Source organism: Puma concolor, chromosome A1, assembly GCF_028749965.1.
Source record: "Puma concolor isolate L17-30 chromosome A1, mPumCon1.1.hap2, whole genome shotgun sequence".
Taxonomy (NCBI): Eukaryota; Metazoa; Chordata; class Mammalia; order Carnivora; family Felidae; genus Puma; species Puma concolor.
Genome location: NC_141667.1, coordinates 89,681,898 through 89,704,005, shown reverse-complemented (window position 1 = coordinate 89,704,005; position 22,108 = coordinate 89,681,898). Strand labels below are relative to the sequence as shown.

At 33.5% G+C, this 22,108-nt stretch overlaps 1 protein-coding gene across 7 annotated transcripts in view; it reads right to left on the bottom strand.

Moving 5' to 3' along the window:
• The window catches only part of TMEM161B (transmembrane protein 161B), a 72,748-nt gene that overhangs the window by 15,280 nt on the left and 35,360 nt on the right, over positions 1-22,108 (bottom strand). For 5 of the 7 annotated variants that reach the window (XM_086697201.1, XM_086697218.1, XM_086697225.1 and 2 more), the window contains 2 exons: positions 20,558-20,655; positions 16,522-16,678 (listed from right to left, as the gene is read on the bottom strand). In XM_086697201.1, coding sequence (XP_086553327.1) covers positions 16,522-16,678; positions 20,558-20,655 — 255 coding nt within the window. The remainder of the gene's footprint in view (positions 1-16,521; positions 16,679-20,557; positions 20,656-22,108) is intronic. The other 2 variants (XM_086697249.1, XM_086697243.1) reach the window with 1 other exon arrangement.

Genomic DNA, 22,108 nt, shown 5'->3' with positions numbered 1-22,108 from the left:
AGAGAATTCAAAGTGGGCTCTGCACTGACAGCAGAGAGCCAGATGCGGGGCTCAAACCCAAGAACCGTGAGATCATGATCTCAGCTGAAGTCAGATGGTCAACAGACTGAGCCACCCAGGTGCCTAAACATTTAAGAATACAATCTACATGTTAAGTTGGGTACTGACTACCTACAAAGTGCTGTACTAGAAATTAATTTCAACTTTTTAACCTATTTCTTCATAGACTATATTATTTACAATGCTACATTCTATAAATAAAGCACCTGATTTGCTTCTAAAGACCAGACAAAACCAGGTAATGGAAAGCTCGATGATAATCTCTAAACTTTTTTATTAAAAACACCTCTGCATGTTTTCATGTTTGCTATAATGAATACTTGCTTTAGGATACATATAACCAGAATACAATTATAGAACTTTAGCATACACCTTCTGAAGACATTTATCAGGCATTCTAAATGTCTTCTGATATCCACTATAACTCAGGTTAAACATACACTTGGTTAGGTATTTGAACAAATTACTTCTTTAGTGTAAAAAAATAAGACTAATAAACAAGCAAATGCCATTAGTTTATAATTATTACCCACAGCAAATATTCAGCACCCTAACAGAAAATTATCTTGCTCAACTTAAGTTTGTAGTACTCTGGTTATAGAAATATAGAGAAATCTGAAACTCTACTGAAGAAAAAAGCTAACCCATGCAAGAATAGGTATCAGTTTTCTATGATACTGAGCATAAGGGAGAAAGGGGAAGCTAAATTATTTTTATAAACCTTCAAGTCTTATAAATCTGCAAAACCAATAATCTCTGCAAATTAGAGTAAGAATTTCAAAAGTGATATTTACTTTGCACTTGTTATTCTGCAATGCAGTATTTTGTGATATTCCATGTGCTATTCCTTCATAAGTCTTTCTAAAATCATCTAACATTACTGTACAAATTTTCCCTAAACATATTTGTCAATCCTCTTTCTATATTGGGCTACTAAAAGCTACTAAATCATTTATAAACAATAAGAGTATACTGCATCCTTGCAGAAGTTGGCACGACTTTGTAATAATAGTCAGCTTAAGTAGAACTGTCAAATTGATAGGATGTCAATTTCAATTAAAATGACTAACGAGGGTTTAACAAAGCACATTTAGGTTCCGCATCATTTTAAGATGTAATGTGAATTATTTTTAACTTTTCTACAACTTAATCACTACATATATCTTACCACTATTTTTTTCTCCATTTCTATAATGCTCTCACATCAAAGACAAACACTGGTAGTCCATAGTTGCTTAAAATAAAAGTCTTTCCAAGGGGAAAAAAAAATAGTAAGATTATATACCCAAGACAGGACCCTGACAGTAATCAAGAGTCTCCAGTGAGCAGAAATAAAGGCAAGGTCTGCAACGCCATCAGTGCAAACTTCTTCCATTAACCTGGGTGAAAACACATTGTTTGCAATGAAAGATGCTTCTGAGAGGAGCCAGCTGTGTGTGCATGCAGAAAAAAAGTTACAAAGCATTAATCTAAACTACCTTGTGGGATAGTTTTCTAATTAACCAAAGTAAACACACTGTAATTTAAATTTACATTATGATTTTTTAGTGGTTCAATTACTAAAAAATACAAAGTTAAGACTTATCTGCTTAAAACTTCCTAACTTCTCAGAGAAGAAAACAAAGTATTATACATGTAACATTCTATTATACCATTATTTTTTTTAATTATGCAATTTTAAAGGCATAACCTCATTATATCTATGATTAAGTGATATTCATCACTTCGTTAAGAGCTGAAGCCAGGTTAAGTGTGAAATTTATGAAAGCAAATAACAACAACAAAAATCTGATTTTTCAAATAAATAGGACTACTGAAGCTTTTCGCCATGTAAATGGTAGTGTGTCTTATAATGAAGTAGAGAATCTATCTCTGAGCACCAAGAAAGCAAGTTAGGAACAACTTTACAAGTCTTTTAAACTTCCCCTTAACTTTCAGCTTTTAAGGAGTGAAACACAAAACACTGCTTAAGAGTGATGGTGAAATTCTAGAACACAGATGCTCAAATTTTTCCCTCCAGGATATTCTGAATCTGTGTTCCTTACTCATTTAACTCTTCTCCATTACTTAAAAATAAAACAAACAAAGCTGGTGGTTCATTTTACTAGTATCAAACACTACAGGTCTACCTCTTCCTTGGCATAATAATAAGAGCTTACACGTTGGGGGAGAAAAAGGAAAGAGGAGTAAGATTAAAAAAGAAAATACACCCCCACCCCCTGCAATCACAACTGAACTGCTTTTGAGAACTAGCTATGATCTCTCCCATTGCGTGAGGGACCTAAGCCCAGACTGGAAAAACACTGCTTCATTTTTACTGAAAATGGATACAAGAATCTGGAGATAATTTCCAACTCCTTTTACAATGAAGAAGAAAACATTTTAGCCAATTGGTATCAAATGACCAAAATGAAATTTCTCATAGATTTACACCCACCGCAAAACTCTGTTACCAAGGAATAATTAAATTACAAAATATGTCAACACTAAAGGAAAGAAAAAAAAAAATTAGAGGCAATCTAATCCAGGCATGAGGCATAATCTTTCTTATATCACTACTACTTTAATCCATTTAACTACAAGCACCTAAAATGTTATAATTTCTGCATCCTCAATTCAAATTGAATACTAAGATGAATCTTAAAACCATGTATCCATTGAGTCCCAGATTAGAAATGTTCCCATAACCCACAGTGTAAAATATCCAGAGTATTCTGAAATGTATTATGATCTGGCTATACCCGTATGTTCAAGCTTCCACTTAAATCAGAATGCTGTATTTACCATCTCCTAAATTTCACAGCTATACTGTCATAAATCATAACCCACTACCTGAACTACCTTATTCCCCTCCCTCTACCTAGTCAAAGACTCAACTCAAGCTCCATACGCTTTATGAAGCTTACCATTAATTCTCCAGCCGAGACCATTCTCATCATCTTCTGAACTCAAAGCGCTCACTACTGTAATTCATTTGCTATGTATATCATGTGCTATCTTGAACTACAGTGTAACACAAATGGAAAGAAAGCATTCTCTAGATCTAGACTGCCTGGATGAATCTTGGTTCTACTGCTATTATGTGACCATCCATGTATAATTTCTCTGTGCCTCCAATGTCTTCACTTGTGAAATGCAACTAATACCTTTACCACCTCAGAGGGCTTTTTTGAATATACAGATTTCTTTGTAGTTCTTGGCAATAACTTGTTTTCTATATAATGAAATAAAATACTAAACTTCCAATACCAAAAAAGTAGTATGGGAATGTATACTAGGACAAATAGATTATATAATAAAAAATTAAGTTACTTTTACTTCAGATACAATTCCCAATTACGTCTAAATCTTTTAAGCTTTTCCATGAAAAGCTAATCTAGAAGGTACAATTCTCTATAAAACACAACAGTGTTGTGTCAGGCTGAAAACATAGGTATGAGTTGACCTCTGTATAAGTAGAAAATGGATGCCCAACTCTCCAGCCCCTGTGCAGCCAAGTAACAAACTTCACTGACTCCAGCAGAAAATGAAGATTTAGCCTCTGAAGAAAGTGAATCTGAAGTACAAAATTTATGGGCACCTGGGTGGTTTAGTCAGTTAAGCGTCCGACTCTTGATTTTGGCTCTCTGGTCATGATCCCATGGTTCCCGGGATGGAGTCCCACTCTGGGCTCTGTACTATCAGAGATTCTCTCTGGTAGCTATTCGGATTTTCTCTCTGCCACTCTCTCTGCCCCTCCCCTGGTCACACTGGTGTTCTCTCCCACTCTCTCAAAATACATTAAAAAATTAAATTAAGTTAAAAAATTAAAATTGAAGTACAGAATTTAGATTAAGGCAACTGTATTGAAATTAGAATAAATGAAAACCTACTCAAAGGTTTTCTCACCTTCAAAACATGTGCAACAGGCTCATATACTCAGGCAAGGAGATTAGACTCTCCTAGAGAAATCAAAAGGTCCAAAAGACCAATAGAAAATGACCTTATGATCTACCTGTAACAAAACTAGCTTCAGAATTACCAAGCTATAATCTCCAGTGAAGCTAACCAAGCCCTACTTACATATAGTTTCCAATTTGCTTAAAGTACCTGACTCTCGAACATAAAAGGAAAGCCAGGAATCTCCAGACATTAGAGCAGGGATCAGAAAACTTTTTCTGTTAAGGAACAGACAGTAAATATTTTAGGCTTTGTGGGCCAACAACAGTCTCTGTACCATACTCTTCTGTATGCTTAATTTTTTTTTATTTTTTTAAAAAAAATTTTTTTTCAACGTTTATTTATTTTTTTTGGGACAGAGAGAGACAGAGCATGAACGGGCGAGGGGCAGAGAGAGGGAGACACAGAATCGGAAACAGGCTCCAGGCTCTGAGCCATCAGCCCAGAGCCCGACGCGGGGCTCGAACTCCCGGACCGCGAGATCGTGACCCGGCTGAAGTCGGACGCTTAACCGACTGCGCCACCCAGGCGCCCCTCTTAATTTTTTTTTAAACAACCTTTTAAAAATGTTGAAACCCACACTCAAGAGCTATACAAAAACCAGACGCAAGTCAGTTTATCAATCCTTGCATTAGAGCATAGCATCTTACATAAAAGAGAAAAAATGAGCAAAGGGGAAAATAACTTGTTGGAGAAAAGAAAGATGATACCGGCAGAATAAAAAAAAAAATTATATATATACAAATAGATACACACATGTTTTTATACAAAGATATCTATACATGAGATATACCTGTATTTCATAAGGCTAAACAAAGATCAATACATCTTGGGAACAAGAGCAGGATGCTATGAAGGCATGGTTAGATATCAAAAATAAGCTCAGAAAAAATTCGAATAGGACAGGCAAAATCCATTTTAAAAATAGGTTTAAAAGATAAAGTTGAAGAACAGTTCCGTCAAGCAGTAAAGGGTAACAAAATAAGAGAATCAATCTAGGGGGTACAATATCTTACTAAAAAAGAGACAGAAAAAGAACAGGGGGTGGGGGGATTACAAAAAGGAAGAAGTTATCAAAGGCATCATAAAATAAATTTCCAAACTCGAAGTTGCAAAATTAAAGTAGCCCACCAAAAGCCCAGCACAAAGAATAAAATAAAGATTTCCAACATGGTACTACAAGATCACATATCTTCAAAAACAAGACAAAGGAAAACTGTAAAACTTCCTGAAAAGAAAAATAAAGAAAAACAAATCATATGAAAAAGATTACACATCATGACACTGTACTCCTTAACAGCAAAGTCTGACATTGGGTGTGATGTCTTCGGAATTATGAAGGAAAATACTGATGACCTGGAATTCTATATCCAGGTTAATGAGAGTACAGATAAGACAGCAGTCTAAAACTAGTTACTCTGCATGCACACTTTGGCAGAAAGCTCCAGCAAAATATATGAACAAACCAAAAAAGAGAAAAATAGTGAATTCTGGAAATGGGAAATGAAACTTGGGAAAAAGGCAAAGAGAATTCCTAGATAACAACAAAAGGATGATTATCTAGCAAGCCTGAAGGGCAACCCTTCCAGATAAAAGCTAGAGAATGGAGGGTCTCCAGGAAGAGCATCTCCACAGGGACCAGTGGGGAAGGGAAGTCAGGGGGACATGGGGACAGGACACAACTAAAAAAGTTATAAGCAACCTTGTGGAAAGGTAATGGAATTAATAATAAATACAAGGAAAAAATAAATAAATTTTTAAAAATGAAAAAATTACAGAAGCTATAATACCTTATAATGCTTACATATGAATAATATTTATATAGGTTTAATTATCACTGAATATTGACAATTTTCAGTAAAATTATAAAATAATTAAACTAAGAACATAAAAGAGAGGAAGAAGCACAGAGGATGGCATAATTTAAGAAAAAAAATCCTCACCTATCAGAAGTGAATTAATAGTGTAAGCATTATATTTAGAAATACAAAGATTTTTAAAAACCAAAATAATCAGCTAAAAACATGAGAAGTGGCAAGGAGGGTCAAGAAGGGGATTCTTGGTTTTTAAAGCATTAAGAACTTTTGTCTATATAACCTATGTGTACATATTATTTGATAAAAGTTAACATTTTAAGAAATTCAATCTAGATTTTAATAAAGTCTACAACATACCCCTCAACTCCAGAAAAAAGTACATTGTGTCCTGGAGTTTAACAGAACCAAAACTACTTATGAATTCACGGTGTAAAGCACATGTATATGTTTTACTACCTTTTAAATCACATGCACTGAAATTTTTTCCACATCCTATTAAAATATTCCGAAATGTTAATGGTAATTAATACTAACCAACTGTTAGAAATGTTTCAATGCTGTGGAACAGTATCATCATAAATCCTTATGATTTCAAAACAATCTAATCATCCATCCACTGACAAAGACCTGATGTATAAACAACCCAGAACAGAACAAATATTTAACCTATTTTATAAAGAACTAAACAGGCATTTTTCCAAGAGCTCTATTCTTTCTCCAAAATAAAAAAATCTGTGTATTTTCCAGCAATAACCCCCGTGCCTAACGGTTTATTCCTGGCCAGTTTATTGCTGAACCAACTGACATCTATCCTGGGATTATATTTTGTCGAATCTTCACCATGTTTCAACTCAAAACTCAACTGCTTGTTTTACCAAACTTTTAGAGCAATGTGTATTTTATTCAGTTAATATATAATAAGACCAAACAGTAGTATATGATAATAGACTTAAAAACTTCCTGAGAAGGAGAGAGACTTTTGTTAGCATTTGATGTAAGAGAATATAAATCAGATTTCCTCACTGACAACTTTGGTAACTTTGAGATCACTTACAGAAACTTTCTGTACTAGCTGAGATAGTAACAAAGTTTCTTATTGAGCTACTTATCAAATTTCTCTAATACCTATGTAACAAATTATTTTGAAATATGGAAAAATCCTTTTATGCTCCAATCTCATGAATATGCTTATTAAACATAAATTACTCATATAAAAAAACAAATAATAAACCACACCTGAAATACTTTCAGGTATCTGAATGACTTTCAAAATAAAATTTCTTATATGTAAAATAACTTAAATTTAAATAATTTAAAAATGAAATTTCTCTAAAACAGACTTTAAGTCTGTTCTTTCTTCCACAATTTCCAAATAAGATATACTTACTTTTGTCCTTTCATAAATAAATACAACCTGATAATGTAAATAACATTAGACCAAAAAAAATTAAGCTTCTGTATTTATAGACATGCATAACAAAAAACACTATGTAAAAGACAAGACAGTTCCTGATTTACGATTTAATGAAAATAATGGTCAAATGCTTTCTCTATAAGTTCTTCCTGCTACCTTTATTATTTTCATAGATAACTGTTAATTAGACTTTCATAGTGAATATTAGTAAATATTCAAAAGTGTATATGCAAAACTACTGATGCAAATGGTCATTTTCAAAATTTTTCTTTTAATAATTTTTTTTCTTTTCCCTTTAACCCTCAGTTCTTAGCTGAATGGATCACATACTTTAAGGGCTAATTTATTTTAGATCATAAAATTTCAACCTTTGAGCTAAAGAAAAACATTAGGGGTGAGATAAATTTTTTTCTGCCACATGGCTGACATTTTTAAAGTTCTAATTCAATATCAACATTTTTTGCAACCGGAATTAGGCCATTATAGATGCAAATATAAAAGTTACAACAGGAAAGAAAAATCAAGGACAAGTGGAAAGATTCAATCAGTAGGAAACATTTTAAATATATTTATCTTTGAGCCAGAGAAAAGAGCTTTTAAATAATGAGAAAGCTTAATTTTTAGATCTAAAATGGCAAATTTCTCTCAGATCTCGGATAACAACTTAAAGAACATATACTTATGGAGACACTGTTTCAGTTTAGTTTGTACTTACATTGTTTTAAAGACCCAATTCTCCTATTAAGAAAATGTCTTCTACATCCTAACATCTTGAAATTATTCAAAGATATTTATCAATTTTTTTTTTGAGAAGGAAATAGAAGGAGATCATATTCTGAGAAGAAGTATTTTGTTGCCAATAAACAAACATAATGGATACTATCCTAATAACAGAGGATTCTCAAAAAATTTTTCCCAAAATTTATGGTTATCTTTTTAAAATCATGTTTCCACTCAAGTCAGTCATTTTCATCTAAAGTGAAAGTTCTCTACTCTGTGAAAGATTATGGTCTTGTTTTGGTGACCACTAACAATAAAGTTGTTTTCTATTCAAATGGCTAAACCTCTTAACACGTATTTTTATATAAAAAGCAACCAAAATACTCAAAACACATTATACTTTGCATTCTCACTGCAAAGAAACCTAAAAACTATACCAAGATTCTGCTACAGTGTGTACAATGAAAACTAACAAGTACATTAATCCTTAATGACCTATCCAGTAAAATCCTTTTAAAAAGAATTGATCCTGTCTTCCAACTTAAAAAACAAAACAACCAACTTGGATAATTTAAAGTTTTTCCTATTTTCTAGGAGAAGAAGGTTCAATTACTTTATTTTAAAGAGAAAAGAAACAGAACCTAAATTTCTCTCAGATTTAAGCAAAAACTTTTGCATGTTTAAAATCTGTCCCACAAAAGCTTACAGACACAGCCTCAACCTAGCCCAACTGTGGAAGGAAATAATGGTCATGGATTTCTGAAAGCATAAAACACAGGTTTTATTTCAAAACAAAAGCAAGCAAAAAAATATAGCAGAACAATGAAGACTATCCTTAAATTTTTAGGTGTAGGAGAAAAATTCTCACTTCCTAGCTAAAAGGGGAAAAAAAATTTCAATTATAAATTAATAAATGAGAAATACTGATTTTATCTCTCAAAGTAAGTTCTCTATATAGCTCTAAGTTTCCAACCTGAAAGGTAAAAAATTTGGCAACATTGGTATCACAGAAGACCTTTAAAAGTTTATAAAACAATCTTTGACACACCATGCTATGTACAAATTTTCAAACAAGTACTTTGGCTTAGATTCAAAAGCTTTTACTCTGTCCCTTTCTCACTAGGAGACGTGATAGCTTATGCAGTTCACTTTAGGGTTTAGTGCTTCATTTCTCTTGTTAATATAAAACAGAACATTTTGTAAAGTAAGAATACAGCAATTTAGAATCCTTAAGGAATTTAGAAAAGGTGACAAGTTGTGATAATTTGCTATAGCTGTCTATTTCCTATAGCAAACAAGTGCAGCATTCAATTTACAAACATTTAATTTACAAATCTACACAAAAAAACCTGAAATATTTAACACAGAAAACCTTAGAATTTATTTCAATTTAAACCATTCCCAACTTTTGTCATTGTGTAAAATTTGCATGGCTGGCAACCAAGGCAAATTAAAAATTTAAAACATAGCCTTAAAAACATACATAATAGGGTTTTGTACCTTAAACCATCCACATTGTAAAATACAAGCAGTGTGGAAATGTGACTAATGATCCAGTCCTTTAACCAAATATAATAGGACTACTGAGAAGCTTTATCATTCTTTGTAGAATAGCTTTCTTCTCACTCAAATTCACGTAATTGACTCAATATTACTCCGTGATACAGCTTATTCATAAGGAAAGATTCTTTGAAAAAAAAAATCCATAGATAGTAGAGTTTTAATTTTTAAAAGTTTTACTTCCACCCAAGGACTACTGGATTTTTTGAAAGCATCATTTTTACCTTTCTGTCTTCCTTTACTCATAAATAAAAATGATATACTTCATATTATAAAATCAGTAGACATTTCTCCAGTGACTCTAAGCCTTCATGGACCATCATGCAGGAAAGACAATTAACACAACTGTTCCATCCTCACTGTAAGGCTTTCTTTACCTTTTACCTTCCCCATACCATGTAACTCAGCATAAATGGAATTGGAACACACACACTTGACCAAATAAGGTGGTTACAATTACAAATGGGCAAGGGAGAAAAGCTGAGAGTTAGTTTGGGTTTAGGAGTGAGACTGGAAGGTGTGACAGCTGAGATACATGTACAACTCTGCTGAAACATAGCAAGTAGAGCTGATGATAAAAGACAGCCTAGTTTTAGGGAGCAGGTTCAAGATTTTAGTGTCACAAGTTTAAAAAACTCATTCCTATGCTTTTAGAACTTCCAAGATTCTGAAGAAGTTCTAATTGTTGCCCTACAAGTATGTAAAACAAAACTCATGGGGAGACAAAAACAAAATGACCGCAGAAATAAAAGTTTTCTTCCTTGCTTTTAAATGAACCAATTATTTAAGTTATTATTCGTGTCTAAATTTGGGACCACTTTAACAAAGGACATTTTATCAGTAACAACTGCAGAGAATTTCTGAATTAACTGATGTGTGTGTGACTCTGGAATTAAGTGGAGCTATTGTCCTATGTAATCAATGGAGACATGTGTTTGACTAATAAGTAGGCACATACAATAAGAAAATAAAGAGAAGCCAAACAGAGGTCACAGCAGTTATACTCTGTTCATACGATGTGAAAGGCATACCAGATATGTTATAACTAAGATAAAAGATAGGCTATAAACAGACTCCTCCCTAGTGCTAATCTGGATATGACATTCAAATTCTGGTTTCCTGCATACTACTGAAGGCAGTTGATCATTTTCTCACACGATGCAAGTTTGAAGGAAAATCACATACCTCAACATATACACAATTCTACTTTCCTTCTTCCCTATCCCTTTTGTGAAGGGTCAAAGTTGGCAGAAAATAGCTTGGATTCTAAAGCCCTTCAGCACTTCCTGTCTTCTCCAGGATGGTGAAGACAGCCAGCTACTAGATTCCCGCAGAGATGCTATTGTTTGGTGCATTTCACGAGTGCACTACTCAAAACTAAGCAGAGCCAGTTCAGTGCTGAAGACTATGTGGGACCTTTGCTCTCACATTATTAGGCATTACTGAGTGAAATGAAAGATGAAATTTATTCACATAAACAATAGTCTGAGTAGCTCTTAAGAGGTACATTTTTCTAATTTCTCTGGTAAATAGGTACTAAGGGTTGTATCACATTAAATCAAACTGGTTATCAATGCACTATTTATGCATTTCAACATAAATATCACAAACGTTATTTGACATCATGCTATCAACCATGAAGAAAATGAAGACAAGCATACTCCAAAAGAAGCGATGTTTCAGAGAACATGAGAACTCAAGTATGAAAAAAGTAACATGGGAGCTAGTGCTAATTTCCAAGTTAAGATATTTTTGGTGTTTATATAACCTGATGTCTAGAGATGGGTCTTTATTCTGACTGCATAGTACTTTCACATATTTAATACTATAGAATTAAATAGTAATATTCTAAATGCTTCAACTTAATCTCCTGTTGAAATGAGTATAGCACTAGACATCTGGGGATGTTTCTCAACTGACACACATGATCAGTATTTCTATCCAACAGAATATATACCTGGTAAAGATGTCAACTCTTAAGATTTTGTTCTGGCTCTTCTGGTCTACGTTATACCTAACTCAATCCAGAAGAGTCAACAAAGAACATACTGGTGTTGAATGCCAAGTCATACCATATATTTAAAATAGTATCCACTTACAGTATTAAAAGATAGTTCAGCAGTATCTAGCTGAATATAGAAGATGTAGGACATGCACTTATTCTTACTTCCAAAATTTGACTAAACCATATAGGAAAGAAACTAAAAGCCATGAGAAACAAAAAATAGGAAGAGATAACAGTTTCTAGAAAAGAAATATCAACAAAAGTTGGAAGACCATCTAAGTAGATGGGACAAGCAAAAACTGATTTAGGTTTCAGCTTTCTCTGTTACACTGGGTCTACAGAGGGAAAAAAATCCAGTGAAAAGAAAGCCAACTCATTCATAAAAAGCTTCTGGAAAAGTCAGGAATTAGAGGTAAGTGGGCACCTTTGAAGGCAGGGTTACAGAATTAATGAAAACAGGATAGGCTGTATGTCTGTGTTAGCAATAATTAGACTTCTTACAACTTCTCTTGCCTAATCATACAGATTAGGTGATGGTCATCCCTTAACTCTGGCAGAACCTTAGAAGAAATACTAAGAGAAAATGTTAAACCAGAAAAGACTGGGCTTGGGAATATTTATGCAAAACTTAGGGTGGCAATGAAGACCTGAAAACAAGGGGCACAAGGGGGACACAGACATGCATTTAAATTAATGCCTATACACTGAATGCTGAGTCTCTGAGTTTTCTTCCCCAATCAGTATCCGTAACACTGGCTGTTACACTTATACCCCAAAGATGAGAAAATGGACAACTCTTGTTGGAGAAAATGACAGACCCAAACAATCTGCAGACACTGATATTAAGAGGTCTCCCCCAGGATAATATAAAGTCCCCACTTAATCGTGCACAAAAAAGGCCACCAATCAACAAGTTGCAACCACTTGCACAAAACTTCTAATTTTTAAATTCTTCCTTATTAAATATAAACAGAAAATCAAAGGACATGAGACATTTAAGAACAATCTCGAACATGACAATAATTAAAGCAAAAGGGGAGGGATACTCAGAAAATAAACAATACAAGGTGCAAATTAAAAATTAAAAGATAGTAATATCCTTAGAAATATAAAGATATTATGTATCCATGACACATGAATGCTATGAGAACATTCCAAGTTTTTAAAATTAAAAAAAAAAAACAAAACAACAAAATAACAAGGGAGTGCCCAGGTGGCTCAGTCAGTTAAGTGGCTGACTCTTGGTTTCAGCTCAGGTCATCATCTCAGGGTTCATGGGATGGAGCCATGAGTTGGGCTATGCACTGACAGCGTGGAGCCTGCTTGGGATTCTCTGTCTCCCTCTTTCCCCATCTCTCCCAAAAATAAATAAATGTTTTTAAAAAGTTGATATAAAAAATTCAACAAAAGGGTTAAAAGAGAAAATTAAGAGAAAAATTAAGAAAATAGTATAGAATAAGTGGAAAAAGGGAGATATATTAAAGAACCATTCAAAGGAAGAATATGCCATTACCAAGAGTCCCTGAAAAAGAAGACAAAAACAGAATCTTATTAAACAGTCAATATAAAACTTGCGGATAAAAATAACAGATTGAGCACTTCCACTGACTTTTGGTCTCTCCCTAACCTCCACCAAAATGACAGTATAAAGAAAACTTGTTTTAGGGTACATAAATACAATGAATGAGAATAATAAAAGCAGTAAAACTCCAGAAGCCAGAAAGCAGGCAGGTAAATGGTAACTGACTAAACAGCATGAGGAAACTCAAATGGAAAGCTAAGATAAAACCTGATGTTACTGCAGAGCTCCCAGGTAGGATAAGAAGTGGTCAGATGCCATGTAATTCTCTACAATGGGCTAAAGTGCAAATGTGCTTATTAGGGGTGGCAGGAGATATTAAAAAGAAGGACTAGTAAAAAGAAGCACTACTAAAAAGCAGCACTTTAAAACTGCCCCACCTCAAAGAGGTCTGGAGATTTATGCTTTGGAGAAGGTAAAAAAGATGATCCCTGGCCCATCTAGATGTTTCAACAACTTGCCTCACCATCTGCTTAAAACTTTCATTCAGCTTTTTAGTGGCTTAGACTTCACACAGGCAAAAACAATCACCAGAGCTAAGAAAAGTCCTTAACATGAAAGACTGCAACCAAACCAAGCAAACAAAAGCAACCTACAAAAATCATACTTGGCAGAAAGACAACTCTGAACAAAATCAACATCTCAAATAGACACAAGAAGATAACCTAATCTAAAGCAAGCAGATTTCCTTACGGTGGGACGGGAAAACAAAAGAAGAGCTCTTGAAAATAATTAAAAATTACAGCAGTGGGGCGCCTGGGTGGCTCAGTCAGTAAAAAGCATCCTACTTTGGCTCAGGTCACGATCTCACGGTTTTTGAGTTCGAGCCCTGCATCGGGCTCTGTGCTGACAGCTTGGAGCCTGGAGCCTGCTTCAGATTCTGTGTCTCCCCCTCTCTCTGCCCCTCCCATGCTCATGCTCTGTCTCTCTTTCAAAAATGAATAAACATTAAAAAAAAAATTTTTAAGTTGTAGCAGAAATTAGAAACAGAGACTCAAAGGTTTGGGAATATTGAGAAAAACCTCCCACAAAATTAAAAACTATCAAAATATGAACACATAGGAGAGAAAAGAGAGAATCTTAGCCATTCTAAGAGATCCAGTATCTGAACAATAAACATTCCAGAAACAATGAAAATGGAGAAAAGAAAATCACAAATAAAATAATTCAAAAAAATATTCTAGAAGTTAAGAACATGTATTTCCAGAGAGTAAAGTCTCAGCAAAATGGATGAAAACAGATCCACAAAAGGGTACATCACCATAAAATTTCAACACCTTATGTAGCCAAAGAAAAGATGGTAAAAATTCCAGAGAAAAAAAGAGAATATATAAAAAATCAGAAACTGGAATGGCAACTAGAATTCATTAAAAGAATGAAAAGGAAGACAATAAAACAATGCCTTCAAAATTACCAAAAGAATAACTTTAAACCCGGAATTCTGTTCTCAATCAACAGATCAAGTAATTTTCAGCCAGAATAAAAATATTTTCAGGAATGCAAGATCACAAAAAATGCACTTCTCATGCAACCTTTCTTAATACTAGAGCATATGCTCCACCCAAATGAGAAAGTAAACCAAGGAAGAGACATGGAATATAGGAAAAATAGCTCCAAGTCAAAAGAAATAAAGACAATCCCTAAGATAGTGAAAACTGGTGATCCCAATGGGATAGCTGTGCATCAAGTGGAAAGATTAACCAACTGAAATTGGGTCCAAGGACTCCACAAGAACCTTCTCAAAGATGAAACTAACATACTACCTCATATATCTGATATATTGAGAGATTTATACAACCAGAAGAGTTTTAGGTTGAATTAAGATCATGTATTAAAAAAAAAAAAAACAATGCAAATGAAAAATTAGGGCAAATATTTATCTGTCAATAGTATTTATATAATTACAACATAAACATTAAATATTCCTCTAAAAAATGACATTACTATCTCTAGAAGATGAGGTGAATGGGAAATGTTCAGTAATAGATGACCAATGTGCCAAGTCCTCATTTCCAGAATGAAATGGTAATAGTAAGTTATAGCCTAAAACTAAAAACAAGCAGTAGCTTTGTATGCACATGGAAATATGGAAGGAAACCTCAAACAGAAAGGAGCTGGAAGAAATTATCTCTGGAGAGGTAGAAATGGAGGAGAAAATATTTAATTTTAATAAAAGGGGAAAAAATTGCCCAATAATAAAGGATGACTTCCCAGATATAAAAGCTAAACCAAGAACTTAATCCAATCAGCGATGAAAACTTCGTAATACCAAAAGAGAAAAAGCATCTGGAGGGTGTATGCAATGGGAAAGGAAGGCATATTCCAAGAGCAAGAAGACATCCAGTTTCCCAACAATTAGAATTTGTAGAGTCAAACCATCAACTGAGTATGAGGAAAAAATAATTTCAGGCATGCAAGATTATATCAATAAAAAAATGTAGCACCCCTTTCAAGGACATTATAGGAGGCAAAAGGACATTATAATCAAGGACATTATACTGGCAAAACAGTAAGCCAAGGAAGGACAGATGATGTGATCCAAAAACAGTCACAGGAAATTCTTAGAAAGTCAATGAAGAAAATCCCAGGTTAACAGCTATGCAGTCAGTTTACAGAATTGAGAGCTCCAGAAAGATACTTACATGGGAAAACAAAATAGAAATGACTTACTTGAACTACCAAATTTTAGAATTTTGTAAAAAAAACTTAGCTTCTATGTAATGAGAATAAAAAAATTGTCCAAGGAAGGTAATAAGACACTATAATGCTTTGCTGTAACAGTATTTAAAAAAAAAAAAAACTTATTTGTTTTTGAAAGAGAGAGAACACATGCACGTGAGGGCAGGGAGACAAAGGGAGACAAAGAATCCCAAGTAGGCTCTATGCCATCAGCGCGGGGCCCAATGTGGGGCTCAAACCCATAAACTAACTGTGAGATCATGACCTGAGCTGAAATTAAGAGAGGCTTAACCAACTGAGCCACCCAGGCACCCCTATAAATAATATTTTCAGGGGCATCACTAAAACTGACTACTGATTTGATAGAACAGTTATTTCCTTACTGTTTTGGGAGAAGGAAGGGGGAGAATGATACAATAATCTAAAATTAGAAAAACACCATTATCCCATAATATTTAAACATATGGAAGAAAATATCAGAATATCTAAAACAGGGTAAAGTGGCTCCTCTGTGCCATAAGATTCACATGAGAAAGCAAAGGAAAGGTACTGGCATCTTTTCTTATATTTCACTTTTTAAACTGCCTCTACTTTGGAAAATTTTTTCTATTAAATATAGAGGATTTCAACAAAGAAAAATTCTCTAATAATCTAAAAGTTTTTTCAAATTAGAAATGAGGTCTAATTGTGTTAGCTGCACAAGACGAACAAATATATAAGTTAATATTAGTGATGTTTTGAAGGATACATTGCAAAAGATAAAACAAGCAGGCACCAGACTAAGCTGATATTCATTTCCTGTGTGGGCTTCATAAAGTTGTAGTAGACTTCAGTTACTAGATACACAAGTGTAGCAGCCACTGTGAAGTCCACCAGCCACTGGTATTCTGGAAAGTAATGCAATGCTGAAAAATAAAAGTTAAAAAAAAAGTTTACTTAAACTTTCATAAGTAGCTCAGGAGGATTTATCTATAATAACTTTAATCATGCTAAACTTTATTCAATCTGTTGATACGCAATGTTAAGGTTTGCAAATAGGAGAATCTAAAAATGCAGAAAACAGATCAAGAATGCTGACATCCAAAATTAAATTTTAATACCTCATAAATTAAATAATTTTTAAAACCTAAAATGATTATCAAAAATGATTTAAACTGTTAAAAACATGATTGCAAAATGAGCTGCTATTTTCTTAGCTGAGTAGCTGTTTTTTACAGAAATTAAAAAGCTTTTTTTTTTTTCAAAGAATCTCAAGGATGATACTTTAACTTCAGGATTTAACTTGGTATACAGTCCTACAGACTTACGTACATTTTTCATTTCTATGAAGGAAGAGGTAAACTTTGTTACAGTTATTAACTGTACTAAAGGAGGATTAATAATTTTGTGAGTTATACAGATTGAAATAATATACTTTTTATTCCCTCTTGTGCTCCTGCAAGAAAAGCTGATGAAATGCCTGTCAATTTTCCATAACACCATACCCCTTCAACAAAGGGTTTACATTAAAATTAGCATTCTCTGATAATAAATGATTTTATCTTTTTCATCTCAGATATTCTTGTTTACTTCTGCCAGAGTAGAGTCCAAAATATCAACATCATTTTGTAGAAGACCTCCTGAAAATGTGCAAATAAATCATATACAAAAACATCAATTCCTATGTTCCCACTGGCACATAATAAAATGATCTACGCTGCTTTAGAAAAATTTAGTTATAAACTGTAATATCTGAGGATATTTTAAAATCACGCACTCACAGAAAAAGTATTCTGAAAATAAAATACCAGACTCAAAGTAAGACTTATTTACAATATCAAAACAAACCAACCAGACTTACATCTCTGTGAGATAGCAAAAATTCCAAATCCTTCTACGACTGGGTCAATTTTTTATTTGCTTCAAGTTATTATGGGTGTGTTAGCTTTTTTGTGTGTGAAAGATGTAATAGCCTAGGAACAACAGTCTGATTTACCCGCAAGCAGTTGAGGGATTCTTACCCTCTAGCCACCTCTCTTCCCCACTACAATCATCCTTTTGAATAACCTTCCAGAAGGAGGACAGGGAAATGGGTAGAACAGATAGACAAATATCCATTTATTTAAAGGCTTTCAATTTTTATTAATAACAGGTGAAGTAAGTGTTCCACATCTTCATGCCCGCTCACATTCACAGAAGCTTCCTCCAGAGAACTCTCACAGCAAACAGCCAAGTGACTTTTCAAATACTCTTATACGCTTTAAGAGGTTCTTGTAATAGAGCTAATACAAATTGAGACAGATATTCAGGATACTTATTGGGATACCAATAATATATACATTCAAAAAAAAGTACAAATTATACACATGCTTGGCTACATATTTAACCCAAGTATTATATTTGTTTTGTATTCGATAATATACATATGTGTCTTTTAATAGGCTATTAGAATCAAAAGAAAATTTATAGTTCATCAAGCCTAGTGGTTTGTGTTAAGCTTGTGAATATACCCTTAAATACAGGCAGAAAATTCTCTACTTTTACCTAAACACACATACACAGCATGCATTCACAAATGATTACGTAAATATAAACATAAGTAAAATCTCTCTCCATTATTTTGCTCTTGAAATTATGTGACCACTTGTTAAACTAATATCATTTGCAGTTAGTTTCAAAACTGTACAAATGAAACAAAATATTGAATAAGCTATGTTCTAAAGACATAATTTAAATCTTTGTAAGTTCGTTAAAATAGCCTAGTTCTCACTGACTGTCTCTACCACATTTGGTGTGTAACCCTGGCCAAATTATTTAATTGAGTTCGAGTCCTTGCCCCTCCCCCCAAAAAAAGGTCGATAATCGTTACATACCCTATAGAATTACAAGAATGTTAATACAAGGAAAGCACTTACAACAATGCCTGACAAGTACTCAGTTGAAGCTATTATTAAAGTTAGTAAGTTGATAATTACTCATTTAATATTAGTTATTAGTAAAAATTACAAAAATATGTACTAGAAATCAGGGAGAATGTATAAATAAATATATATATATTCTTGTATTTACACATCTGTGAACATTTTATACAAGCACACATATAAAATTAGTAAAAGAAATGTGACAACCAATCAAAAAGTCAAAGTGCTTTTAAAGGCTTTAAATTTTGCATGAAAAATAATTAAAAAGAAAAAAAGTGGATGACATAACCAGTCGAAAACCAGTATGACAACTGATTTATACCGTTCCTCACGGACATTTTTTGGGTTCTAGGACACTCTTCCCAGATATATATATATATACACACACACACACACGTATGTATGTAAAATATTTGTAAATATAGAATCAACTTTCAAATATCTTGAAGTCATTCTGTATCAACAAATAATTCTATATGAGATGCTACATGAATCTCTTAAGGCTTTTCTGGGGTGGTTATGATTTATACATTACCAAAATTATTCCTTTTAATATGTTATTTTTATCCCTCACTTATCATGTAAACCATTAGTTCTCAAAACTGGTCAAAAATAAGAGTCACTAAGAGCATTTTAACAAATACAAATTCAATTCCCAGAACTCACTCTAGATTTACTGGATCTCCGGAGGTAGATATGAAGAATCTTTATTTTATTTTTTTTTAATTTATTTTTTTAATGTTTATTTATTTTTGAGACAGAGAGAGACAGAGCACGAACGGGGGAGGGTCAGAGAGAGAGGGAGACACAGAGTCTGAAGCAGGCTCCAGGCTCTGAGCTGTCAGCACAGAGCCCGATGCGGGGCTCAAACCCACAGACCGTGAGATCATGACCTGAGCCGAAGTCGGACGCTCAACCAACTGAGCCACCCAGGCGCCCCAAGAATCTTTATTTTTAAGAGCTGTTCAAATGATTCTGATGTACAGCCCCATTTGAAAATCAGTGTTTAATACAGTTTCACCTTAGATATCATTCTCTTATACGATTCAAATAATTTCACATAAATTTCACTTTAAATTTAAAATCATCATAGTTATTATGCAATTATAAACACTGATATACAGGAAAAAAAAAACAAATGACTTATTAGAGATACACAGTGGGTAAAAGCAAATATTGAATTCAAGTTTTTTGATTCCTAATCCAGTCCTAATCCAATGTTGTAACATTACTTATTTTTGAGAAACAGAGCACAAGCAGGGGAGGGACACAGAGAGAAAGGGAGGCACAGAATCTGAAGCAGGTTCCAAGCTCTGAGCTGTCAGCACAGAGCCTGACGCAGGGCTCAAATCCAACCGATGAGATCATTCATGACCTAAGCCAAAGTCGGATGCTTAACCAACTGAGCCACCCAGGTGCTCCCCACTTTGTTATTCTAAAACCACTTTCCTTTCTACTAAACATGAGCATAAAGCTGAATCATTCTAGTACAGGTAATTAAATACAAACACACAAATGCATTTCTGTAAGCCATATCATAAAAGGAGCAGAATGGCACATATGGTAAGAAGTCTAGAATTCAAAATAATGAAAACTGACTGTGATCTCGACATAAAACAGAAACTGCATAACAAACATGTAAGTCAGCCTCTTCTGAAAAATGGGAAAAATAATTCTTAGTACAAGTTAGGTGAATAGACAAAGGAATTTAAATGAAGTCATTTTGAGCTTCTAAGTTCTGAAAAAGATTTCGTATTCTGTAAAATGGACTTAATGATTAAAAACTAACCAAAAAAATTTAGCCACAATAGATAAAATGGAAGCACTTTCACTAGCATTGTATAAAATGAGATTTACAAAACACTTTACCAAAATTCCCCTTACCTAAAGTATCCACTTCTGTAACTGACTTTGTTTCTAGATGGAGGTCAATATCCTTTGGAATGGTTAATGGCTTACTTTCAATGTGACCATTATATTTCCTATAAAAATCAGACAAGTGACACAAAAAACAAGTTACCTACACTGTTATCCAAGTGCTTGTATCAACTAATCACAAAAGAGGTTTTAAATTTCACAGTATAAAAAAAAGCAGAATTTCTAATATTTCATCAAAAAAGGAGGTAGAATACCCAAAAGTAGTTTTTAAAGGGGTAGGGGACTACAAAACGTAGATGTAAATTATTACGTCAATCATACAGATTACCAGGGTAAGAGGTACTAAATTAGTGACAAAATCTTGATTGCTAGCTTAGCATTTCACTCTATTTCTCTTATTCTCTCTTCTATACATTTAAAGACAACATAACATCTCTTTCTTTAGGTATAAGAGTAAAAGCAAATCTAAAATTAAAGAAATACCATTATCACATAATATTTAAACAAATGGAAGAAAATCTCAGGAAACCTAAAATAAGGTTAAGTGGCTCTTTTTCTTTTTCTGTTTTAAACATTTGTTATTTATTTTCGAGAGAGAGACAGAGCACGAGCAGGAGAGAGGCAGAGAAAGGGAGACATAGAATCTGAAGCAGGCTCCAGGTTCTGAGCTGTCAGCACAGAGCCCGATGCGGGGTTTGAACTCATGAACCAGGAGATCATGACCTCAGCTGAAGTCAGAAGCACTGACTGAGCCACCCAGGTGCCCCAAAAGTAGCTCTACTATGACATGACACATAAAAACTGGAATCTTTTCTTGTATTTCACTTTGAAACTATTCAACTATTTCTTTAGGTATAAGAGTAAAAACAAATGAAGACAAAACGCATTTCTCTTTGAAATTATACATGTCTACACATAAAGAAACCTGTAGCTATAAACAAGTCAGAGTTGAAGAAATATACTAAGATTTATGTGCATGAGAAATTCAATAATGTGAACACCTAATCTGGAGTTGCTCTGAGAATCACAAATAGGAGAAATAAAAGAATTCTCCAGGTACACATGTGATCATTCCTAAATTTAATTTTTAAAGACAATCACATGTATATAGAAAATAATAAATTTTCAATAGCATTAATTACAATACCAAGACACATTTTTCAATTATTGTGGGAAAACCTCATTAAAAATATTAATTATGTCAATAAATCAAGCCTTTTCAGAATAATAATAAAGAGAAGGAGGGCTTACACTTAAATATTCAATGATCTTCAAGGCGTATTTGTAATAAGCACAAAAGAGAATGGCAATAAGATCAAAAAAAAGGTCCTTTTTAAAATTTTCAATTTCATGCCAAATAATCATTAATGCTTTAAAAAACTCTAGCACCTACAAATGCATTAGCCCAGGTTAATATAATTTTTATGATACACATGAGAAATTTGGTGACAAGTTGTTGTCAATGACATTCTGTAATATATTAGAATCATAGTTTCAGGTCCTAAAATCCTCCTCAGTTGAGGACACTAAGGTCCATATAGAGAGGATAATTATCAT